We start from the raw sequence: 25,146 nt of genomic DNA, 5'->3' as shown, positions 1-25,146 counted from the left end.
TGAATACAGTTATATAGTAAGTGACGTAACTAGGATTGGCTTTTACATTTCTGCAAAGAAGACAGTGGGGTTTTGATGATTGCATTGAATGTTATGATTGCTTTGGGGATTATTTCTATTTTAACATTATTAAGTTTTCCATTTTTTCTTTTTAAAAAATTAAATTTATTAGGGTGACATTGGTTAATAGGATCATATAGGTTTTAAGTGTACATTTCTATGAGACATAATCTATATATCGCATTGTGTGTCCACTATCCAAAGTCAAACCATCTTCCATCACCATATATTTCGACCCTTTTAACCCCTGCCCCACTCCACACCCTCCCCTCTGGTAACCACCATATTGTTTTCCGTGTCTATGAGTTTCACTTTTATATCCCACATATGAGTGAAGTCATAGGGTTCTCAGATTTTTCTGACTGACTTATTTTGCTTACCATAATTTTCTCAAGGTCTATCCATGTTGTCACAAATGGCAGTATTTCTTCTCATGACTGAGTTGTAATATATATATATATATATACTAGGGGCCCGATGCACAAAATTCATGCACTGGATGTGTGTGGGGGGAGTGTCCCTCAGCCCAGCCTGCCCCCTCTCACATACTGGGAGCCCTCAGGTGTAGACCCCCATCACCCTCCAATCGCAGGATCGGCCCCTTGCCCAGGCCTGACGCCTCTGGCCTAGGCGTCCGGCCCGGGCAGCGGGGACCTGCAGTGGCAGCGGCCCCGCGATCATGGGCTTCGCTTTAGGCCCAGGCAAGGGACCCCTAGCTCCTGGGACTGCCAGCTTCGACAGTGCCCAGCTCCCATCGCTGGCTCCACCCCTACTTCCTGCTATCACTGGCCAGGGCGGAAAAGGCACCTGATTCTCCGATCATGGCTGGGGGGCAGGGCAAAGGCGGCCCCAGGGCCACCTTTGCCCTGCCCCCCAGCTCTTAGCTCCCCCCTGGGTTTCCGATCACTGTCAGTGGCAGGGGGCTTCTTCCTGCTTTCCCTTTCGCCTCCCTGCATTGTGCCTACATATGCAAATTAACCGCCATCTTGTTGACAGTTGACTGCCAATCTTAGTTGGCAGTTAACTGCCAATCTTAGTTGGCAGTTAATTTGCATATAGCCCTGATTAGCCAATGAAAAGGGTATCGTCGTACGCCAATTACCATTTTTCTCTTTTATTAGTGTTGATATATCTCACATCTTCTTTATCCAATCCTCTATCGAAGGACACTTTGGTTGTCTTCATGTCTTGGACACCATGAATAATGTGCATTAAACAGAGGTGTGCATATATCTTTGCAAATAAGTGTTTTAGAGTTTCTCTGGTAAACAGGCATCTATGTGGGCTTCCCTTAAATATAGATTCCCTTTAATATACTAGAATTTTTCATAGCCCTTATTCTATTAAGTATCTCTTTCCCCAGCCTCTTCTGTTCCAGGCATTTTGGTTCATGTAGTTTTGCCCCTGGCATTATCTCTTGCTCAGGAGGTAGTGGCTAATGTATTTGTCTAAAAATGCTCATGACAACACCACCTATAAAGCAGCTTCAGCCCCCACAAAGTTCCATGTAGGCAAAACAAAGTGATGCCCTTAAGCCAGTCCTCCAGGGAACCGTCACATAGTCAAAATACAGAACTACCTTTGTTGAGAATAAGCCCATACTGTTCCCTGGTACTCAGCGCCTGCACCGGGAATACTGGCTGCCCTCTTCGAGGGTGCTACAGAATAGGGACGTGGAGGGGAGTAGAAACAGGGTAAATTCGTATGCACCAGAGGTCTTCTAACAAATACCTGCAGGTTTTCTCTTCACAGCTTTTCCCTAGTTGTGAGCTCTTTCTTTCTTTTTTATTAGATTTCAGAGTTCCTAAAATATTGATTTTTTTAAAACTCTGACAGTTTTTGCCAGCTTCTCCATTGCTTCTATGGCTTCTTTTGTTCTAGAATGGCAAGAGTTGAATAGTTGCAACTGTGTTGTCCAAGGAGCCAAAATATTTACTGTTTAATTTTTAAGAGAAATTTTTCTGACCTCTACTCTGGAAATCAGTACTTAAGATCTACACAAAAAGTATTTGTTTATGCATACAATGGTAGAAAATGGATGGAAGAACAAAAGAAAATTATATTTATATTTTAGAGGGAGGTTATCTAATGTAAATATCTATATGCATCTCAGTAAACAGCATATAAAAACTTAAAATTGTACTCTCTTTAAAGACCATGATAATTTATTGATCATTTTTGGAGTTGTCATTTTTTTACTTAGAGTTTACTATTCCATACAGGATTAGTGATAGCCAATTAAAATCAAAACATGCCAATTAAAAATATGTATTAATATTCAGAACACATCCTATTATTATCATTAGCTATTTTTTTTGGTCTAGGTTACATGATGTATGTTCTTCATCTATCCAAGAGTGTTGCCTAGTAGAGCAGAGGCATAGGTCATTATCAGATAGTTATAGGGAGTCAATACTTATTTGTTAAAGAAATATCCATCTTCTGAACATCACTGTCAGTGGTAATGTCCTTAATCTCCCTTTCAAAAACATGATTCTCTACTTTGTGTTCTCTTGAGTATCCTAGAGCAAGTTGTTTTTTTACAACATTTTCTCGTGTTGACACATATGTTTTATAGTTTTAAAGAGCTGACTCAACTTCCAGAAGAGGCAACCTCAGCGGCATCATTGCCCTTGCCCTTCATGTAGCTCATTTGTTAGCCTTCTACTTCTGATCAACTTCTCAGCACCTACCTTGATCTTCGCATTCATTGGAAAACAAGTTGCTCTGTTATTATTTATTAGTCAGTGCTTTCAGCGTGAGGAGAGTGATGAGATGTAATGAGTATGCCCTCAAGAGTCAGACATAGAAACAAATAAATGATTCTTGAGAAAATATAAACTGCTCATTTTTAAGTTTTAAAGTCCATAACTTTTCATTTGGCCCATAGGGATGCTATTTGGGAAAAGGTGGTGTTTTTGTTTTTTTGTGGGGTTTTTTGCTGTTTTGTTTTATTTTGTTTTTGGTCAACTTTATCTTAATTACAAAAAATTGAGTCATTAACAATATAGATGCATAAAGTATAAATCCTTTAATACTGTTCTTAATTGAGAATAATGTTATCCATAAGCAATTTGGGTTTCAGCTAGTTGCCACAAACTAATTTTTTAAAATTTTCTGGTAATAGGGTAATTTCAGAACCAGACTGTGGCCAACTGAATATCCACAGAGAAACAGAATGCTCTAAAACAAGACACACAGTTGTATTTCTTAGAAATGTGCTCTAAAGTAATATTTTGTTCTAATGATTAATGAAGCAGAGTAGCCATGCAAGTAATACAGGATTATATGAAATAGGTAAGTGTCTTAAATTCATTACTACATGGGAGTTCCACTAGGGCAGAATTCTTAGGTATTGTTTTCTTTTGTTTTTCATTGTTCTATATCTGGAGCCTAAAATACTGCTGGTACATAATAGTTCAGTTCATGTTTGAAGAAATAAATTAGTTAGTTTAGCTTTATTATTGAGACAGCAAGAGATATTTTATAGATTATAATATAAAATTAATTTGCATTGTATGGCCTTGTCTTTTGAATATCATGGGTAAGACAATATAGTTCAAGGGCTCGGAGGAAGATAATTTCGCTCTCTGTAGAGAAGGACTGAGGTATATATGAGTTATACACTTATAATCATAAAATTTCATTATATATAAATAAAACATTTTGTTCCCCTGAACCTTAAAACATACTTTACTTTTTCAGAACTTTATTTTAGGTTTATTCTGTGCCAACTCCCATCTAATGCTGATAAAAATATATGAGTTATTGGTTTCCTTAAAACTGGAGTTGATAGTGGAAATGCTGACAAATCCTTATTACAGATGCCAGTAGAATGAAGTGCCTTTACCTCTAGCAAATGCTGATGTGGAGATTTAAGACTCTATGAGAAATCAGTGAAGTTGCCCAGGAGAGTTTTATCATATTATTCATTGAACTCAATATGTGGTACAGTAATTGCTTCTGGTACCATTTTTCTTTTCTTACATGAGTATATTATTTATTCTTGTGCTGCGCGAAGCAGAGAAAGAGAGTTTAAAAGAGAGTCATAACTCCATGTAAACTATCTTGTGACACAGTGTAACTGGAGATAGGAATCGCAGCTGGAAAACTGTGTCATCTTTATCAGAATTAAATATGGGAAAATGGTATTTGACATTGTAGAGATCCATAAATACTAAAAAGATGCACTCAGACCACATAATTTTTTTCTGGTAATACGAAAGCCTGTCTAAGGAGACTTTTTAATCTTATAGGGATCAACAAATTTATTTGCCTATGACAGAAGTTTTCTTATTAGGTTATAGGTGAAAAAAATCAAGTTAATAGGTCAAATGTTTACTACTACATGCTAGATTAATGTCATTTAAATAGCATAATGATTCTTGGAATTTTTGTTCTGCTTTTGTACCTTGTGCACATATACCTCCCATGCACATACCTCAGGAACTCTTAAGTGTTCACTAGCTTTTATCATATTTTTCTTCAGTGTTCAAGTGAATTTGTGTAAAAAATATACCATAAATATTTTGGAACAAAAAAAATTAAAATAGAGACAATTGTGATTGAACAGTGAAAATGAGAAAATAGGAGAATTTTTTTAGACATATATTACTGAGTCTGATAGGTTTAAAATATGCTATTTTCCTAAATTCTGTACTGTTATGTTAAAAAAATGTATTCTTATTTGGAAAGGAGATAACTTGTGATGTAGAAAATGAATTTTAGGATTATATATTTACTCATTTTCTACATTGTTGTTTTGATTGGATAGTTTAATTAGTAAGTGTATTATCATTTTGCATGCAGCATAGACTAGACGTTAATCCCAGTTGATTGAAAAAAAAATAAAGCCATACAGTACATATTAAGTTATCCAATGAGCTATGTGCAATTATGCATTCACATGCTGTTTGGAAATGATCACTAGGAACCATTTAATGTGGTCTAGTAGTCTGACTACCTGAATTGTGTGCTAACTGTTGTTAGGTAAAATACTTTGCACCCCTGTCCTAAGTTATTTCACGTATAAAATAGCAACGATAATGTTACTGACCATTACAGGGTTGTAATGAGGAATAAATAAATTAATCTAAGAAAAACACATAGAACAGGGCCTGACACAAAGTAAGTGCTTGGGAAATATTGGATGGTGCTATTAGTGCAGGGATCTTGACAAATGGTTAGTGCTTGGGACCTTTAAATTAATACATATTAATATAATTTATTTTATATGTATTTAATAAATGTAAATAAATTTAATTTATATATAATTAATTATATATATATATATATATATATATATATATATATTCATTAATTTCTAAGTCAGAAACAATGAAAACCGAAGTATGAAGTTGACAGTTAATCTATTGAACCAACATGCTTCTTTTAATTCCCAGCCCTAAATTCTCGGGCTGGCCTCTATTCTGCAGGGGAGTATGGTGTGTACTTCTCAAGTCTCTAACCCTCTTCTCATTGGTTTGTGACCTGAGGATTTGTTACTACTATAATAGGACCCATAGGGAAACAGACCTCTGGTAATTTTTCTCTTCAAGTTCAAATTCCCTTGCCCTCCCCCGCCCTCATTGACCACAGCAACCCATTTCCATTAGTTCATTATACAGTCATTTTGTTTGTAAGCCTGCTGGTGCCTGATGATGACTGGTACTATTAATGAAAATTTAAGTAACTATCTTGCCACGTACATTTTGCAAGTCTAGTTCAGAAGATACACATATAAATCATCTCTCACTACTCATTATGGTAAATACTATGGTAAAAGAATTCAGAAGTTGTGTGGGAAAACCAGAAAAAGAGACACCTGAATATGCTCTGCACATGAAAGCTGTTTAGCTCTAGTATTTCCTCTTGTCAGTGTAACGAGGGTATCTAAATTGTGATCAATGGAATCATGTTATCTAATTTAAAAAGTAGAGCAGAAAGGATATAATAACCCCAGGGTTGGAAAAATACTGTATCTATCAAATTCTTAGTACTCTGTGTACCACAGGAATGAAGTTTACATGTGATCACATACATAAAAATTAGAGAGGATCCTAACTGTTCTCTTACCTAATGGTAAAACCAATTATCTAGCTTTGAATTTAGCTACAGATTGATTTCTGATTTAAAGTTACTTAACCCAAGTGCATTTAAAAATTCAGCATGTATGGATTGCCACAAATGGTCTGATAGTATAGAAAGCAATATAAAATAGTGGGGAAAGTGTGTACCTTGGAATTTAAGTAATCTTAATTAAAAATACCATCTTTTCCTCTCCTTAGATCCTCTTTATCTCTTGGTAACCATATAAACTGGGAAATTTTTTAAACCTCTCTTGAAAAGGACCATTGTAAAAGAGTCCTGATCATCACATATTGCTGTCTGTTTCTATGAGGTGTTTTTTGTTGTTTTCTTAATCTCTTCATTGATGGCTGTTGTTCTCTTCCTGGAATAATCCAGTGTCATATTGGTCTCAGGGCTTTTTACTTACTGAGTCTTGACCTAAAATCCCCTTCTTTCATATTTTCAAGTGGCCAAACTCCTTAAGTTCTACCTCATCTCTCCTCTCCATTCCACGCATATTACTCAATTGTGTCTTGTCTTCTCTTATCTTGCCAAATATCTTGCAGTAGTTCTGTATCCAATTGCCCTATTTTACATTTTTATACCATTTATTGACGACAGAGTTACATGTTCTATTTGTTTAGGCATTTAGTATTGGTTTTCTTCTCTATACCATGAACTTGAGGACTTGCATTTCTCTTTTATAGAGAAGGGCTGCCTCATAGTAGGTGGTTCATAAAATGTTGTATGAATGTATAAGTTCTTGTTAAATGTTAGTTTTATAATATATTCTGAAAGAAGATATTACTTTTCTCCTATAATTAAATATAATGGTTGTCATTTTCCTGGTCGTTAGAAAAAAGTGTTAATATATATAAAAGTACTACTCTAGTTCTTAGCACATGGTAAGTAATTAGGCAATAACTTTTTTAAAAAATTATTTTATCTATAGGTCCCACTGAAATAACATACCAAATATTGATTAAATGGTATAAATTAAATGTGGGTATTGTAATGATGGTGAAATTATATTAAATGTACTATATATTATACCTATACATATATCTATATGTATTATACAGTATATAACATGTCATATTATTTACACTAATAAAAGAGAAAAATGGTAATTGGCATACAATGATACCCTTTTCATTGGCTAATCAGGGCTATATGCAAATTAACTGCCAACTATGACTGGCAGATAACTGCCAACTAAGATTGGCAGTTAACTGCCAACAAGATGGTGGTTAATTTGCATATGTAGGCACAATGCAGGGAGGCAAAAGGGAAAGCAGGAAGAAGCCCCCTGCCACTGACAGTGATTGGAAACCCAGGGGGGAGCTAAGAGCTGGGGGGCAGGGCAAAGGCGGCCCTGAGGCCGCCTTTGCCCTGCCCCCCAGCCATGATTGTAGAATCAGGCGCCTTTGCCGCCCTGGCCAGTGATAGCAGGAAGTAGGGGTGGAGCCAGCGATGGGAGCTGGACACGGTCGAAGCTGGCAGTCCCGGGAGCTAGGGGTCCCTTGCCTGGGTCTAAAGGGGAGCCCACTATCGCGGGGCCGCTGCAGCTGCGGGTCCCCGCTGCCCGGGCCGGACGCCTAGGCCAGAGGTGTTAGACCTGGGCAGGGGCGGAGCCTGCAACTGCGGGGAGCTGGGGGTCCCCTGCCCAGGCCTGACACCTCTGCCGGAGGCCTCAGGCCTGGTCAAGGGGCCGATCCGGTGATTGGTGATTGGAGGGTGATGAGGGTCAACTCCTCTGGCCGAGGCATCAGGCCTAGGCAAGGGGCCGATCCTGCGATTGGAGGGTGATGGGGGTCAACGCCTGAGGGCTCCCAGTATGTGAGAGGGGGCAGACTGGGCTGCGGGACACTCCCCCCGACACACACACCCAGTGCACGAATTTCGTGCACCGGGCCCCTAGTTTATTATATATGAAATAAGCTATATGGTAAAGACATAACATCATATTTTTATTATGTAGTCAAGGTAAAATTATTATATTTAAATATTCTTTTGTGAAGCACAAATGTTCCTGATAATCTACCTTATTAGTATTTCAAACTATATTAATTACAACTAGAAAAAAATTAAAATTGACTTGTGTCATAAATTAATGTGAATTTTTCCATCTTCTAAGGAGTGCTATAATTCTAATAGCTTCATGATTAGCTGATACCTCTTGTCTTCATGTTCACTGTTTCCAGGAAGAACCCTATGTCCTGTTTAAGAAGTCTGACAAACCACTCTACGGGAACGATAGATTTGAAGGCTATTGCATTGACCTTCTCAGAGAATTATCTACAATCCTTGGCTTCACATATGAAATTAGACTTGTAGAGGATGGGAAATATGGAGCCCAGGATGATGCCAATGGACAATGGAATGGAATGGTCCGTGAACTAATTGATCATGTAAGTCCCTTTTATCATTATTTATTACCTTTGGTAGATTGCTAAGAGATTTTACTTTTTTATGATAAGTGGTTAAAAAAGTCAAAGAACAATAATATATTTGAAATATATATTTCCTGCAATAATTTTATTCAAAGTATATGTTATTTGTGCAATTAAATATAAAGAATCAAAGAGAGATATATAGTTCTATTACAGAGAGATGTTTGTCTTAAATTAACTAATATGTGATGATTTTGATATCTTGAAAGTATTTGCTCTTTATTTATAAAATGGAATGTGGTTTTCCAACACTATTTTTTTTTCCCACTTTAAAAATGCTAACTTTATATTTAACAAAGAGAATGGGTGATACAAATCTAAATTTCATTATAAAATGTTCCTATACTAGGATAGGATACTTATATTTTCGAGATACGAGAAAATTAAACCAAAGAACCTAAAATAAGATACTATATAAAAATAAATCAAGGATATTAAGTAAGCCTGGTCTGTCACTCAGTGATTGAGTGATGACCTATGAACGAGGAAGTCATGGGTCAATTCCCCATCAAGGCACATGACCAAGTTTCTGGCTTGATCTCCAGTAGGGGGCATACAAGAGGCAACCAATCAATGATTCTCTCTCATCATTGATGTTTCCATCTCCCTCTCCCTTCCTCTCAGAAATCAATAAAAATATACTTTAAAAAAGAATATTAAGCATATTATGACAGGAGGCTAGACATTTTATTTTATGTTTTTAATGAAATGAACCAAGGATTTCTTCTTGGCCAAAAAAGCATTATTTCACTATTTCTTAGTTGGCAGTGTTAATTAACTCATATTTTTGAAATAAACGCTTATCTTTTAAATATTATAACATTGTGTTTACTTTGTATTTTGTAATACTTAAGTTTATTTTGACATTTTCCATAATATTAAGGCAAAAAAATTATTGGTAAGAATTCTACAACAGCCGAAACCGGTTTGGCTCAGTGGATAGAGCGTCGGCCTGTGGACTGAAAGGTCCCAGGTTCGATTCAGGTCAAGGGCATGTACCTGGGTTGCGGGCACATCCCCAGTGGGGGGTGTGCAGGCGGCGGCTGTCGATGTTTCTCTCTCATCGATGTTTCTGACTCTCTATCTCTCTCCCTTCCTCTCTGTAAAAAGTCAATAAAATATATTTAAAAAAAAAAAGAATTCTACAACATAATAAAAATATTTTTTCCTTTAAAAAACATTGTGAACTGTACCCAAAATAAAAATTTTTACTTATGGAAGTAGCAAATATAGGCAATTTTCAAATCATTTTGACAATATTTTATTAATTTCAAAGTTTATTATCAAGAAGAAGGATACCGTATGAGGGAGAAAAATCATATATTACTAATTATGATTGATATCTATGACTTTTCTAATGCAGTATCTGACATAGATTAGATATGTGATAAATAAAAACATAACTAATAAGCCCAAACTTTATGTCTTCTTACTTATTCTATATTTCTCCTATTGTGTTTATGAGTACTCTTGGTGAAGACTAAAAACTAAAATGTTTAGAAACTAAGAAAATGAGAAAGAGGTAGGGATTATAGTTGCTATTGATAGTAATTTTGAATTGAAGCCTAGTCAGTGAAATAATGTTAAGTTTTAAAGTTTATTCATTGGAACTTGTGGTGTTCTGTGTCTTGTGAATGGTAACTTTATATTAGAAATAATTAAAAATAGGGAGGAATTAAAAGAAAATCAAATATACCGTTAGATTAGCAATAGATAAAATAATGGGAAAAATTATGTTTAGGATATCAACAAAGCTGGGCACCATTATTTTTAAATAGTATTTAATATGTTTTTAATCAAATAAATAGTTATAGGAAAAATCAAAATACTTTTAGATTGCCTTATACTTATTTTGTGGTTTAATATTGTGTCAAATTTGAGCTCTCTCACTTTGTCACCTATTTAACATTCACTTCCAGGGTTCTGTGTTGGGCCCCTACTCCATAAATCTGTTCCTGACATTTTCACTACCTTAAACAGCCCAATTTTTTGAACCCTTGTAGAACTCCTACTTCTGGTGCTTATTCACAGACACTTCTTGTTACTTGAAACTTTTTGTCCTTTTATCTCTCACACAGAATGAGCCCCAGCTGGAGACAGCTGAAGCCACTGATCTGCTGGGGCTTCTCTGACCTAGTGTGGTAATACTAATACAATTTGGTAGGGAATACTGTATACTCATACTCCACAGAGCGACACTTACATCTTAGCTGTACAAATTTAGGTATTTGAGTGTCATCTATCTATCTCTATCTATCAATTATCTATCTGTCTATCTATCTATCTATCTATCTATCTATCTATCTATCTATCTATCATCTATCTATCTATCTATCTATCTATCATCTGTCATCTATCTATTTATTCTTTGGTACATCCTTTGGAATGTTATTGATTGTATCTTAAGATCAGTTTTATTATATGTAAAACTAGAGGCCCGGTGTATGAAGGTGTATGAAATTCATGCACAGGTAGGGTCCCTAGGCTTGGCCGGTGGTCAGGGTTGATCTGAGGGGCAACCGGTGGAGCAATCGGAGGCCCCCTCTGACACCTGCCTTGGCCAGCCTGGCACCATCCACCACTGGCCCCAGCCCCTGCCGCCACTGGTTGCCTCCCTCTGCCGGTTTCCTCCCTTTGCAGGGCTGGCCTGTGGGCTCGGGGCAGCTCCTGCATTGAGTGTCTGCCCCTTGGTGGTCAGTGTAGTTGTTCTGCCAGTGGTTCCACTGTTCAACGATTTGTATATTAGGCTTTTATTATGTAGGGTGGGAATGATGTTACTCCATAGAATGGCAGTTTGAGCTAAATGCTAATATCTGGTAGTACAACAGCACTGCAGTCCTTTTTAATTTAGTCAAATACATCATTGGGACAGCAGAGATGGGGGATAGATGCAGGAGACACAACGAAGGGAAGAAGGACACTAACATGAAGAAAGAATAATTTAAATGCCGATCTCACAATTTACTGTGTGAAAAGCTCTTGGCATAGATGGATACTCTTGTGCATACTAATACAGATTAAAAATACACACACACAATCAAAACCTAACTACAAGTCAAAAAAATTACTGCGTCCCTAACCTGGTATGCAATTATAGATACTAAATTCACTTCTACTATTGGGTTGTTAAAGGTATTTATGCATCATATTTGAGAAGCTGGCTCTCAGTTAGAGTGAATGTATGTACAGGTCTTAGTGTGTTGCTTAGCAAATGGAAAACACTCAAGATAAGTAATCATTGTTGTTATTATTATTACTACTACTAGAGGCCTGGTGCATGAAATTCATGCATGGGTGTGGTCCCTAGGCCTGGCTAGCAATTGAAGTGCGAGCATCTGGCGTGGAAGGGCAGGTCCCAGCTGACCTCTGGGTCCTGGGCAGCACCTGGGCCCCTAGGCCCCCATGCACCACCCTCTACCTGAGTCAGGGCACCCGAGTCCCCACACAGAGTTGCGGTGAGTATGGCCTGGACACCACAGACCAGGATGCAGCGTGGGCCTCTGCGTGGCCCAGCAGCACCGCACGGAAGCTGGGCAGGCAGCTCGCACTCTGAACCCACAGGGAGCCCAGCTGGCCCCTATGGTCCTGGCAGAGATGCCTTGCAGGTGCGGGCGGGCTTCTTGTAGGTGCCTGGCACCTGAGCACGGGGGCTTCCCTGGAACGTGAGCCCTGACATCCAGGGGGGAGGGTAGCATGGGGAGTGAGAGCAAGCTCAGCGGACACCCCACACTCTCACTGCACCTCCTCCATCCCCATTACCCCGTCCCCAGGTAGCTGGAGAGAGGTCGCAGCATGTCACTGATGCCTGCCATGTTCTGAGCCACCCCTAGTGGTCAGTGCATGTCATAGTGAACAGTTGAACTTTTGGTCTTACAGTCAAACTCCTGGTCAAACAACCGCCCGAGGGGACAATTTGCATATTAGGCTTTTATTATATAGGATTATTACTATTGCTATTACTACTAGTATATACAAAGGATACCAAATGCTTTCTTTCATGTTGCTTTATCTTGGCTATTAAACATTATGAGTTAGTTTACAGATTATTTTTGAACCATAATTATAATAGACTGACAGTTGTCAGAGGGGAGGGGAGTTGGGGGACTGGATGAAAGAAGGTGAAGGGACTATATATATATATATATATATATATATATATATATATATATTTAGAGAGAGCAAGAGAGAGGGAGGGAGGGGCCTGGTGCATGAAATTTGTGCACTGGAGTGGGAGGGTCCCTCAACCTGGCCTGCAATGACGCAGGCATTCCGTGCCTGCTGCCAGAGGCCCTCCACAGCCAGGGTGGAACGCTCACACTACCCGTTCTCAGTGGCTTCCCCACTCCCCAGGACTGGGGGACTCTGGCAGGGCTGAAAGGACTGGGCACTGCCATCTTGTGGCTAGGGGCACTGCCATCTTTTATGTTGGAGTGACTTTTAATTTGCATATTACCCTTTTATAGGATAAGATATACACACAAAGACATAGGGAACAGTGTGGTGACAGCCAGAAGGAAAGAGGGGTGGTAGGTAGGTGGAGGAGGAGGTGGAGGCAAATAGGAGGGGAGAATGGGGATGGAAAGAGACCTTGTTTGTGGTGATGGGTGCACCATATACTGTACAGATGATTTTTTATTGAGTTGTACACTTAAAACCTGTATAGTTTTGCAAACCAATGTCACCCCAGTAAATTCAATAAACATAAAAAATAAATAAAATGAATATTTGTCTATGTGTGTGATATAATGTTATCAGCAAAAGAACAATTTTTTTATAATTACAGTAAAAATGAGCAATTTTTAAAACCATATTCAGTCTCTTTACCTTGTTAGAATTGAGTAGATTAGACTATGAGAAGTGTTTGCTTTTTTAAGTAACATTTAAACTTAGCTCTTTTAGAAGTGACAAAGAAGTTTACAGTTCCTTTGTGCTTATAGAGCCTTGAGTTTGAAGATTATTACTGTTAGTGGTTACTAAGAGAATGTATTAGTCAATAAAAGCTTTTTTTTCTCTCCTTTTCAATGAGGCTTCTTTTTATAACTTTAAGTGCTGCTGAAATTTTAAAAGCAAACAAACAAAACCTTGATCATTTTACAGTTAAAAAAAAAACTACAAGAACAAAATTCTGTTCCAGTTTATAAAACAACTATGGCAAAGTAGGAAGTCTGTTGAGATCTACACTTATTTTACATTATTTTTAATAGGACTCCTGATGCTATGGTTTTCCAGCTGCGCGAATGCTTCCCAGCATGTTTCCTTAGCATTGCAATTGGTATTTAACACTATCAAGCCTTTTATGATTCATAAATGAGCCTTAGAAGACCTCACTATGCTTTGCTTATGCCTCCTGATTGCACTTTTATTATATACAAGGAATGAAATCAAATATTTGTTTTTCAGGGAACTTAAAAAGGCTCCAGGTAATATAAAAAAATGGAAAGGCTAAATTAAAACAACAACAACAAAAACACAGTTTTTACTAAATGGGAATTGACTTGCACCATATCTTTGCATTTTGATAGCATGTTGTCTCAATTTTGTACTCTAGAGGAAGCATTCTAATAGTTTAGGGGAAAATTTTGAAGAATAGTAAAATTATAACTATTTTGTTGTATAGGAAAATAACTAAAAATAGCAGTGCAAATTAATTTATAATTTCCTATGACCCCAAAATGACAACTGTAAAATATTACTGATAATGTTTGAGTCTCTTACTATAAAATTTCTCAATTCCATAATTTTCAAATTGAGAACAAAAGATAGAATTACATTTTTCATATACCTCCCCACATGCCGATAAAAAACACCCTCCAAACCTGTAGAAAAAAAATGATATGTTTATTTGAGCCAAAATCTTTGAGGGCATGCCCAGAAGCAAGAGCTCACTGGATTGAGAAAATGCTCTTGAGGATAGTCGTTTTGCAATTCCTTTCATGCATTGAGAATCAAAGGAAAAAATGTAAAGGAAGTATATGAAATCCATGGTATTGATTAAGAGGGCAGGAAAAGCACAGCAGGGAAATCTCTATGACTGAATACAAAGTACAGTGAAGAAGCACACTCGTTTACACTGGTGGGTGCTGGGTAGTTAATAGAGATGGTATGAGGGAACAAGGTAACAGTGAGGGGTTTCCTCTCCTGTTGTGGGGGTCTTGTGCTCTGGTGCCTGTGGGTATATCTTTCAGGGGTCTGGAAAATGACTCTATTTCAAAAGTATGTTATCCTATATGCATAAGAACAGTGTACAGGGAGCACTTAAGAAAGCTACAGGCCTGGGACCTGGGACATAGCTACAGGCCATGATACGCCCAGTTAGAAATTTATGATCAGACCATCCTGTGTTGCTACTTTTGGTCACTGAACTTGTCAGGCCTGCCATGTGAGTAGTCCCCAAACTACTAAGGTTTATTTCATAGCCCTTTTTTAAAATTCACACATGAAACCACTATTTTAAATTTGGTATTCTGGTCCATTTTGTATAAGTTACTCAATAGTATTCTATCATAGGAATATACCATTTTTACTTAGTCTTCTGTTGAGACGTTCAAGTCACTTCCAGTGTTAAACTGTGAAAACCAATGCTGTCATAAAGAGCCTTGTCTTATGCCCTGGAACACCTATGTAAGGACTTCTCTGGAGGACATCCTGAGAAAAGAATGTTGGTCACAGTTGGCATATATTTTCAATTTTATTAGATATTGACAATATTGTCCTCCATATTTCTCTTACTAATTTAAATTTGCACTAGTAATATAAAAAGTTTCTGTTTACAAAATTACTAATTTAAGATTCTCACTGTCTAAATTTGGTGAATCTGCATTTTAGAAATGATCCATATTCCTTCCCTCCTCTCCCCTCCCCCCATATTTTATAGACTTCAGTTTCTCCTTCTTTGAATTGCCCACTTTCATTGACTTTTCTTATTGATACATAGGAATTTGCTACATATTGTTAATATTAATAATGCAACTACTTATCCTAGTAAGAATCATGTCTTTAAATTTATTTAAAGTGTGTGTGTGTGTGTGTGTGTGTGTGTGTGTGTTTTGGCATGGAAGTTTTAAAGTTTGAGTTTTTCAAATTTACTTATTTTTTCTTTATATCTTATGATGTGTTTGCTCCTTGTTGGAGAAATTCTTTCTTTACTGGACCTCACAAAGATATTCGCTATTTAAGAGAGTGAAGATTTCTGTCTTTAAATTATTTCATCACTCACACTGGTTAGACTTGGATTTAAGAAAAAGATCAGAATTCCTTTTGCTCCCTTTATGAAAATAGATCCCTAATACTCTTAATTACAACATAATTATTAATCATTTTCCTTTCTTTGTAAGAAAAACAATTTGAAAAGCAAGTTATTTTTACTTTTAATGGGAAATTCTGTGACAATTATATAAGACATTAGAGGCAAGTGTTTAAGAAAACTACAGGATACATTCCAGGTGAAGAGGAAGAGATTTTCCTCTACTCTTCTAGTTTCTTTCAGGTGATATAATAACGCAATCAGTACAAGATAGATTAACAAGATAAAAAAAGCCAGGTGTAATAATGTAAGTATGTACAGGAGCCCCACATACGTGAGAAGTTCAGAGACAGAAAGGTAAAAATGAAGTACACATGACATTCTGAGCAAAGGAAAGATGCAAGGTGCTTGGAAGCTTCGGAGGCGAGTACGGCAATGCACAGAACAATAAGAGAGCAGAGTTCAGGGACTAGATGTCCGCTCCCATTTAGATAACTTCTTAAAAGTGATTTTTTTTGGTAATGACTCTTTTTATAGGCAAGGCCCCCAACTTAAATTCTTTAAAGAAGAGGTGAAAGTTTATCTCATGTCTTCAGGTTTCTCTTATGTTTATATTTCCGTTGACTTGCCTTCAACTAAAAATAATCCACATGCCCAAGTAGCACCTGCTGCGGAGACCTGTTCCGAACCCTTCCAGTGAAAAGGGCTGGTATAATAATCCTTTATAACTAGACTTCTTTTCTAAAAATGAATCTAAACAGCAAGCTGTGGAAAGTGAAAGTGTACTGTCCAAAAATTCAGAGACAAGGATATTGACCAAGTTTTTCCAGAAGCAGGATATCATAGACAGTATAACTGTGATTTGTACTTTGTAATAGACTATGATACTCAACAACCATTTACTATGTGTCTATTAACAACAACTCTTAAATATAATAATTATTTTTATAAATTTTTTTATAAAGCCAATAAGGTATTTTTAAATGTTCAATATTTATTTAAATACAGGTGCAATATAGATTTTGTCCTCATTCTATGAAGTTTCACAGTAATATTAAGGTTATATTTAGAAATATTTGTGCTTTTTAAACTTAGAAATTAAAGTAAAACAATAATTTTTTTTTCTATAATGCATTTTCAAGATTTTTAAAATAAATTATTTTGCCAACAACCATCTTTTGCGAATAGGCCATTTAATTGTAATTTATAGCAAAACCTAGAACTAAGAATTATTTTGCAATTATGCAATAAATTACAGAATAAATATTTCTCAGGGATACTACTAAGTGCTTAAAATGATTTGTGAACTTAGTTACTGAAAATATTATGAATATAAATGTTTTGAACATAAATATCAGAAAAATATAGCACAAAGTCATAATTTGAAGCTTACGAGTAAGTAAAATGCTAAGTTGATATTATAGAGACTCCCATAAATATAGAGAAATTCTTATATGTTCCTATACATCTTATACATAATTTTGCCCCTTATAAAACATTATACGACTAGTCAGTTTCACATTGCAGGGCACTGAAACTTTTTCTTAACATAGTCTTCTTAAAAAAATAAAGCTTTCAAAAAGCTTCATAATGAACAAAGGAAAATAGATTGGAATAGAAAAGGCTTGAAGTTAGGATTTTGATAGGTCAAACAAGGTGTTATATGAAAATGAAAATAGGAATATCAACCAAAAGTAAGGGAATTCTGGGAGAAAATTGCCCACCTAAGAAAAATCAAAGTTTTAGAATAATTTAAGTTCAATAATAAAAGTTTGCTTTTGAGCCTGGCCAATGTGGCTCAGATGGTTGGAGTGTAGTCCCATACATCAAAAGATGATGGGTTCAATTCCAGTTCAGGGCACATACCCAGGTTGCTGGTTAGATCTCCAGTTGGGGCCCATGGGAGAGGAAGTCAATGGATTTTTCTCTCTCACATTGCTATTTCTCTCTCTCTCTTTTCATCTCTCTATGATTAAAAAAAAATTTGCATTTGATTCAGACAGTGAATTTACAGCGACACTACTGAAGCAGTGAGTTGTTTAGCTGTTGTATAAGGGACATCTGTGTTAGTAGAGAGTAAACACTGATTTACATTTATTATTACTGGAAAGGCACCGATTTGCATCAGAATCAACATAAATTATACAGGTTAAACAAATACCTGTGCTTTTTTAAAGGTGACATTTTCTTTAGAACATAACACAAATTGAAACAGAAACATAACAGAGAAAATTCCTAAAAAACTTAATTTAAAAAGGAAACCACATCATTAATTTTCTAAATAGAACACATATTTCTTTGTTAACTGAGACTGGATTTTTCTATCACTTGAAATTTTGTAGAGTTCTTTTTCAAAGTAAATTGGAATAATGGAAATGATACAATTGCTAAAATAGGATATTCTTTATGATATCCCTAAATGTAAGTATAATTCAGTATTATTAATTAAGCATTTTTGTGCCTGTCACAATAGTATACACTGAAGATATAAACATAAATATGAATCCCATGTAAAATAGACATTTAAATAATTTTAATGTACTTCAGGTAAGAAGATAATATAGTTATTTCCAAGATACTTAGGGGAATCTGAGGGGTATATATCTAATCCTCTCTGAGAAGAAAACAGTCAAGGAAGTCATTAAGCTTTAATTATAAGAAAATGACAGATGCTTTTCCAATATACTATTTGTAGTGTTGCAGTTAATTTAACTTCAGCACATAGTTTTACCTGAAAGAAATAATTTTATACAACATTGGTTAATTATATAAGTTATAATATTAGGTTGAAAGATAAAATTGTCATTTTTTTGTTGATTACAATGAAATATCAAGCATTTCATGTGATCCAACCTATATATTTCCCCTACTCATGATACCATTAAAAAGTTTGCAGAAGCTTTTACTACCTTGGAATTTAAAATCTTAACCTTTAATGATTAATCTAAGAGCAACTCTAGATCCTTCTTTTTTAAGAAGACCATTGTGGCAAATATTTCTTTCTGATATTTTATAAGCTTCTTTAAGACTCCAGAACTAATTACACCAATAAAGAGTCTAAATGCTTAAAATGTGGTTTCTAATGAAAACAAGCAAACAAAAAACAAAAGCCCTCATTCCTGAAGCACTGTTCAAGGCCCACATTTCCTGCCAGAGCCAGAGCCCTGTCACCATTGTTTAAATCTTGGCAAAGTTCAAAAGGAGCTCATCAGCGCGCAGTGAGAAATACTGTACACCACTCATTATCCTGCGGAGCCCCTTTGTTCAAACAGTCAATTTTTATGCTGTTTGTAAGGTTGTGCAGTTGTAGTCCCTGGATAACTGCCAGGAATAGCCTTAGTAACAAAACAACCAGTGTCTTTCTGTTTTCAAATCAGTCTGTCATTGTGTAAAGAATTTTTTGAATTATGATGTATCTTGTTTCTAGTCAGTACTTTTATGTTATTCCAAGACCCTAAGTAAATGATGTTACTTCTATGCATGTGCTAGCATAGATTCATTCCCATGCATCTTTTTATATAAATTATATTTTATGATTTGTTATTCAGCTGATGTTGAATTTTCTAATTAGAATATGTAATGTTATACAAATAATAACTGTTTTGATATGCTCTAATATTGTCATACGGTCTCTGTAAATCATGGTGCACTCAACCAAAGGACTTGTAGGCATGCTATATGCATAACCAGTGGATACAGACAGTAGGGGGGTGAGGGCCTATGCTGGGGCACGGGATTGGATGGGAAGAGGTCAAGGGGGGGAAAGGAGACATATATAATACTTTCAAAATGAAGAATTTTAAAAAAACATATAAACTTGACCTTGACAATTTTTAAATTGGTACATTATAAGCACACAAACATTTTTATATTTGCATATGCACATAGTATACACTGTGTATATATGTTTATGAATATATACAAACAGTATACATGTGTTTTAGATTATACTAAAAACAGTTTTTGAAAGAATACAAATATCTGAGTAAACTATGTGTCAGTATAGTGTCAAGGACAATGCCTAAGATGCGTATATCTTTGTGAATAAATTTTTTCAATATTTTCAGGTAGATATCCAGAAGAGGGATTTCAGGCTGATATGGTAACTTTATTCTTAAGTTTTTGAGGAACCTCCATACTGTTTTCCTTAGTGGCTATACCAGTTTACATTTTCACCAGCAGGGAATGAGGGTTCCCTTTTCCCCACAACTGCTCCTCTCTTGTTACAATTACTTGTGTTGTTGGTAACAGCCATTCTAACAGGTATGAGGTGGTATCTCATGGTAGTTTTGATTTGCATTTCCCTAATATCTAGTGAATTTGAGCATATTTTAATATATTTGTTAGCTATGTGTATGTCTTCTTTAGAAAGTGTCTGTTCAGATCCTCTGAACAATTTTTAAATTGGATTAGGTGTTTGTTCAGTTAACCCCTGTCATAGGTGTTTGTAAATCTCTTCTCCCATTAGCTTAGTTCCCTTTTTGTTTTGTTGTGGTTTCTTTCACTGTGCAGAAGCTTTTCAGTTTGATATAGTCCTATTCATTTATTTTTGCCTTTACTTCCATTGCTTTTGGGGTCAAATTCATAAAATGTTCTCTAAGACCAAGGTCCATATGTTTAGTACCTATTGTTTCTTCTATGTAATTTATTGTTTCAGATTTTATATTTAGGTGTTTGATCCATTTTCAATTATTTTTTGTACATGAAGACAAACTGTAGTCTAGTTTTATTCTTTTGTGTGGCTTTCCAATTTTCACAGCACCATTTATTGAAGAAGTTTTCTTTTCTCCACTGTATGCTTTTAGTTCTTTTGTCAAAAATTATACATGTGGTATTTCTGGGCTCTCAATTCTGTTCCATTGGTTTGTGTTTCTGTTTTTCTGCCAATACCATGCTGTTTTGATGATCATAGCTCTGTAGTATAATTTGATGTCAGGTAGGGTGATACCTCTGGCTTCATTCTTTTTTCTTCTCAGAATTGCTTTGGCTATTTGGCTTTTGTGCTCACTAAAACTCTTTGCTCCTTCCCCTCTCTGGGCTGAGCCCTGCAGTGAACTCCGCATTGCCTGGCTGCATCTGTGGCTCCTTTGAGCCCTTCTCCCTATCACCTCCCCAGTTTGCTCTTACTTGTCCACCTTTAGATGTTTCAGTGTGTTTATCTTTCAGACTTGTTTGTGCATTGAGCAGGTAATCCTTTGATGAATTATAGCTGTTCAAATTGTTGAAACTTCAAGAAGAGAGACCATTCTTCTGACCTCCTAAACTCTCTTCCCTTACAGAAGATGCAGCCATCACTATGGACTTTAAACTTCTTGAGTTATTCATTCAGGGGACCTCTCAGCCCCATAATATTTATATATGACTATAATGACATAATAATCATTATCATGACCCAAAGTACACTAACTCTTAGATCAATTCAGAAATGCAACTCTTTTCCTTCATGCTTTGGGTATTTGATATTTTGACCCAAATACACTTACTTGTGACCCTCGAAATCCACAAGTTGTTTATTTACTTGTTACTCTATATTAATTATTTCCTTTCCTCACATTTCTCCATATTCAACTTCGTGTCTATGGATTATTTTTACAGCCACACTCTTCTAGTACCAAATTTATTTTTTTTCTGTTGTGTATAGCTTTTCCCTCCTCAAAATGTATTAATGTTAGTATCTTCTTCACTGTATCTGACTTAGAAGAGTAAACTCAGATGGAGAAATCCCAGTAGTTGTGATGCGTGGAACCACTATAAACTGATAGTAATCACAAATGAGCTGTCAACTCTTCCATAGCTGCTAGAAACTCTAGTCACCACACTCTTATATTCTGCAACCCTGTTTTCAAATATTTGTTTCTACTTCTCAAATCTTACAGTCTAACTTGCTACTTATCTTGGAAACCTGTTCTGCTTCCAAGAGAAGTAGCAATCACTAAATGAGAATGTCCTACCTACATTTTCCACCATCAATTTGACAAGCACTGCTTCATTAGCACCTGTTCTTTCATCTTTTCTTCTAAGTTTAATGGAGAAATTGGCATATCTCCTGCTTACGGATATTCTTTTGCATTCTGTTTATTCAGAAATTTTTAGACAAATGTCTCTTTCTCTGCTTTAGACAGAGAAAGATCCGTTTCCATTTGTATTTTTAAAAATCATGATTTATCAATTTAAAAAATTCCTTTCAATCTCGAACCACTGTTTTCATTTCCTCTAAGGCAAACTTGTTCACCCCATTGGCTGCACTAGGTATCTCCATTGGCTCACATCTTATCCATGATAAATTTTAAACTAACATGTCATCAAGAATTGCTCTTATTAATTTGTTGGACTTGTAAAATACAGTGGATATTTGTGAGGCTTTATCTTACAGGATCTTAAGGGGCTATTTTCTCAACCCAGTTCTCTGTCCTAGAAGCACTCTCTCACTGGTTCCCATAACATTCTCCTCATTTTCCAGTTGCTTGTCTTAGGTCACTGCTTCCCAGTTCTATCTGTTACCTTTCTGTATTCTGACTAACTTTTAGCTACTAGTAGCTTATATTATAATTATAAATAATACTGCCGTATTTCTTGTCAGATAGTATAGTAACATCGAGCTTGACAGACTCCTCTTTAATGAATACCCATAACAAAATCCATTCCAAAAATACAGAATAAGCCTGACAAAGCTATGAGCCTTGGGGCTCCTGATTCGAAAGTAGTGTGTGCTGGTCTAGTGTTATCCATAAGTTAAAAGTGCTCCATGTGAAATTCAGGTGGCAATGAGAATGGGATATAGACAGAGACATAGATTTTTGGAAGATTAAGACCAATAGCTAAAAGATATGGGTTTGAAGATATAAAAACAATCCTTGGAATATGGTAGTAAATGCTCTTACCCAAACGGTGGGCAAGGGGGCAGATTAGGGACTCTCTATCCTGTTAATGCATCTTTAGAAGCTAAGCAGCAAGAGGTGGTATTGAGGTCTACTGTCCAAATAGTGAATTGATCAGGTAAAAGTTATATACCCTTCTCTGGGACCACCCACTATGGAAACAAATTGTGACTGCTGATTGGAAAGTTTGAGTCACTAATAATTTTAGAATCTATGCTTATTAGCTGCTATATTGGTCTTTCTGACTCAGAGTTTAATTCTCAAGTATTCCATGAATCTTCTCCTAACCATTCCATTGATCTCTTCCTCATACAATTCATTGTATTCTTATAGTTCCCCTGGGTATTTATTGCTTTCAGGAATTTTATATAAGCTTTGGGAGGGATCATATTTAAATGTCTTTGCATCTCCACTCTGCCTAGTCTACCAGTAAATACTGATTGTTAGGTACTGTCATATTATTTCATAGTTGAGAAAATATAAGCTTTTTTTATTTTACTATTTATATAACTTTTTTTAAACTAGCGAAAGAAAAGTATCATGGATACAGAATATTTGTATAATTTAGTATTAGTTGCAAATTTTTATTTTTACATTTATAGAAAGATAAATGGATTGATTATAGGTTTCTCTTAATCCTGTAAAAATTCATGAATTTATAAAAAAGGTAAGAATTGGTAGCCTTGAAATATAGTAGTATTTTCTCCAGCATTGTCAGATAGTATAGTAACATCGAGCTTGGCAGACTCCTCTTTAATGAATACCCATAACAAAATCTGGATATCAGAGGTTCTATCTGAAATACTTAGGAATGAGGAGCTTATTTTTGTTGGCCTAAAATTTGGCTGCTTTTCAAGGATAACTATTTTCTTCAAGACCCTTTTTTATTGCATCCAGTTTTCTACTATCAAAAACTATCACAACAGTTGCAGTATTAGAATTTTTGTGTGTGTGTTTTCACCTTTGTTTTTAACATTTATATTCAGATTTACCTGTGAGTTATTCAAGTATTCTTAAATATTTGGTGATATTAAAATCAAATGAAGAAATACAAGAACGGCCTCGATTTTTATTAACAAACTGTAGAAGTGACCTCAACTCAGTTATTATACTTGAATTATTCAAATATGCTAGGATGAAATAGCTATTTCTCAATGACATTAACAGAAAACAGTGACTTTGTTCTTGTTAAGAGAAGATCTTTGTAGGCTCATGATCAGATAGGCGATGTAGGTGCAAGGTCATGTCACAGGTTCAGAAATACTGTGCACAGTTCCTTCTGTTCATTTTCTTTTCTTTCTATTATTATTTATATAATGCTAAGTTATCACATCATAGAAATGTTGTTTATCTTAAATATTTAAAATGTTGTATAGTATTTTACCAAATTCTAAGGCACAATTAATTTTCTTGCTGTTGAATTTGAATAAGTTAATTTAAAGAGATCATATTTATAAAGATAAAGAATAAATAACAACAGTATTTCATTGTTGTGTAAAAATATCCTGAGACTGGAATGAGAGGTGCGATGACACAATTTTCTCTTCTAAATCTGTCATCTTTTGTTTATGATTGGAGTATGTTTTCATGCAGTGTTTCATACTTCAGTGGGATTTTTCTGGAGAGGATCAATAGGATGGTGAAATTGAGAGGTGATTGGGAGGGCTATAGACATGTGTGCTGCACCTCTAGAATACTCAGCTCGTTTACACGCAAAGCCCTTGTAACTCACAAGGCCCTCTGCCAAGACTACTCTGTTCAGACCTCACAGGGCCTTCCCCTGACCTAAGAAGCCTTGACTCAGTGCCAGGACCTTGGAGAGGCCATCTCTCTCCATATTATTAAAAACAGTGGCTCCTTTTCTCCCCTAGTCACATTCTGATTCTCTTACCATGCTTTATTGTCCTTCATAACACCCTTTACTACCAGAAATTACATTTTCTATTTTTTTCATGTTTAGTGTCTGTCTCTTCATTTTGTCTTTTCAGTGTTATGAGCATCTCTTATTAGAGAACAGTCACTCAGGAATAAATGTTTGCTTAATAAATTGGTGAATTGAGCAATGATAAATGAATAAGTGAATGAATGACTTCAGATAGATGGTGACATTTTACATATTCTCCCTCATACCTTAATTTTTTATTAAAGATTGACTAGTTATATTTAAACCTTTACAAAACTTAATTTAAAAACACAGAGTCATGGAATTTTATTAGTTATGGGCATCAGAGAAAACATGTTACAAAATATTTTTGTTAGAGAATTAATTTAAATACTTGTGTGTCCTATATTTTGCCTTAGGCCTGGGGCATAGTTAAACTATGTTAATACTTTGTCAAGGAAATTTTGTTATTGTAACTAATATTCTGAATAATAGTGTTCTGAACTCAATTTTAAAATTATTCTATATTAGCTAATATTCTGTTTTAAAATATACTGATCA

The 25,146-nt window shown here is 35.7% G+C and overlaps 1 protein-coding gene across 6 annotated transcripts in view; it reads left to right on the top strand.

Annotated features, from left to right (window-relative positions):
- GRIK2 (glutamate ionotropic receptor kainate type subunit 2) overlaps window positions 1-25,146 on the top strand; it is a 567,703-nt gene that overhangs the window by 390,705 nt on the left and 151,852 nt on the right. For all 6 annotated transcript variants that reach the window (XM_059700852.1, XM_059700851.1, XM_059700850.1 and 3 more), the window contains exon 11: window positions 8,334-8,540. In XM_059700852.1, coding sequence (XP_059556835.1) covers window positions 8,334-8,540 — 207 coding nt within the window. The remainder of the gene's footprint in view (window positions 1-8,333; window positions 8,541-25,146) is intronic.

The sequence above is a fragment of the Myotis daubentonii genome, chromosome 6 (genome assembly GCF_963259705.1).
Source record: "Myotis daubentonii chromosome 6, mMyoDau2.1, whole genome shotgun sequence".
Lineage (NCBI taxonomy): Eukaryota > Metazoa > Chordata > Mammalia > Chiroptera > Vespertilionidae > Myotis > Myotis daubentonii.
Note: the sequence above shows the minus strand (reverse complement) of the source record. Positions and strands in the feature narration are given on the sequence as shown.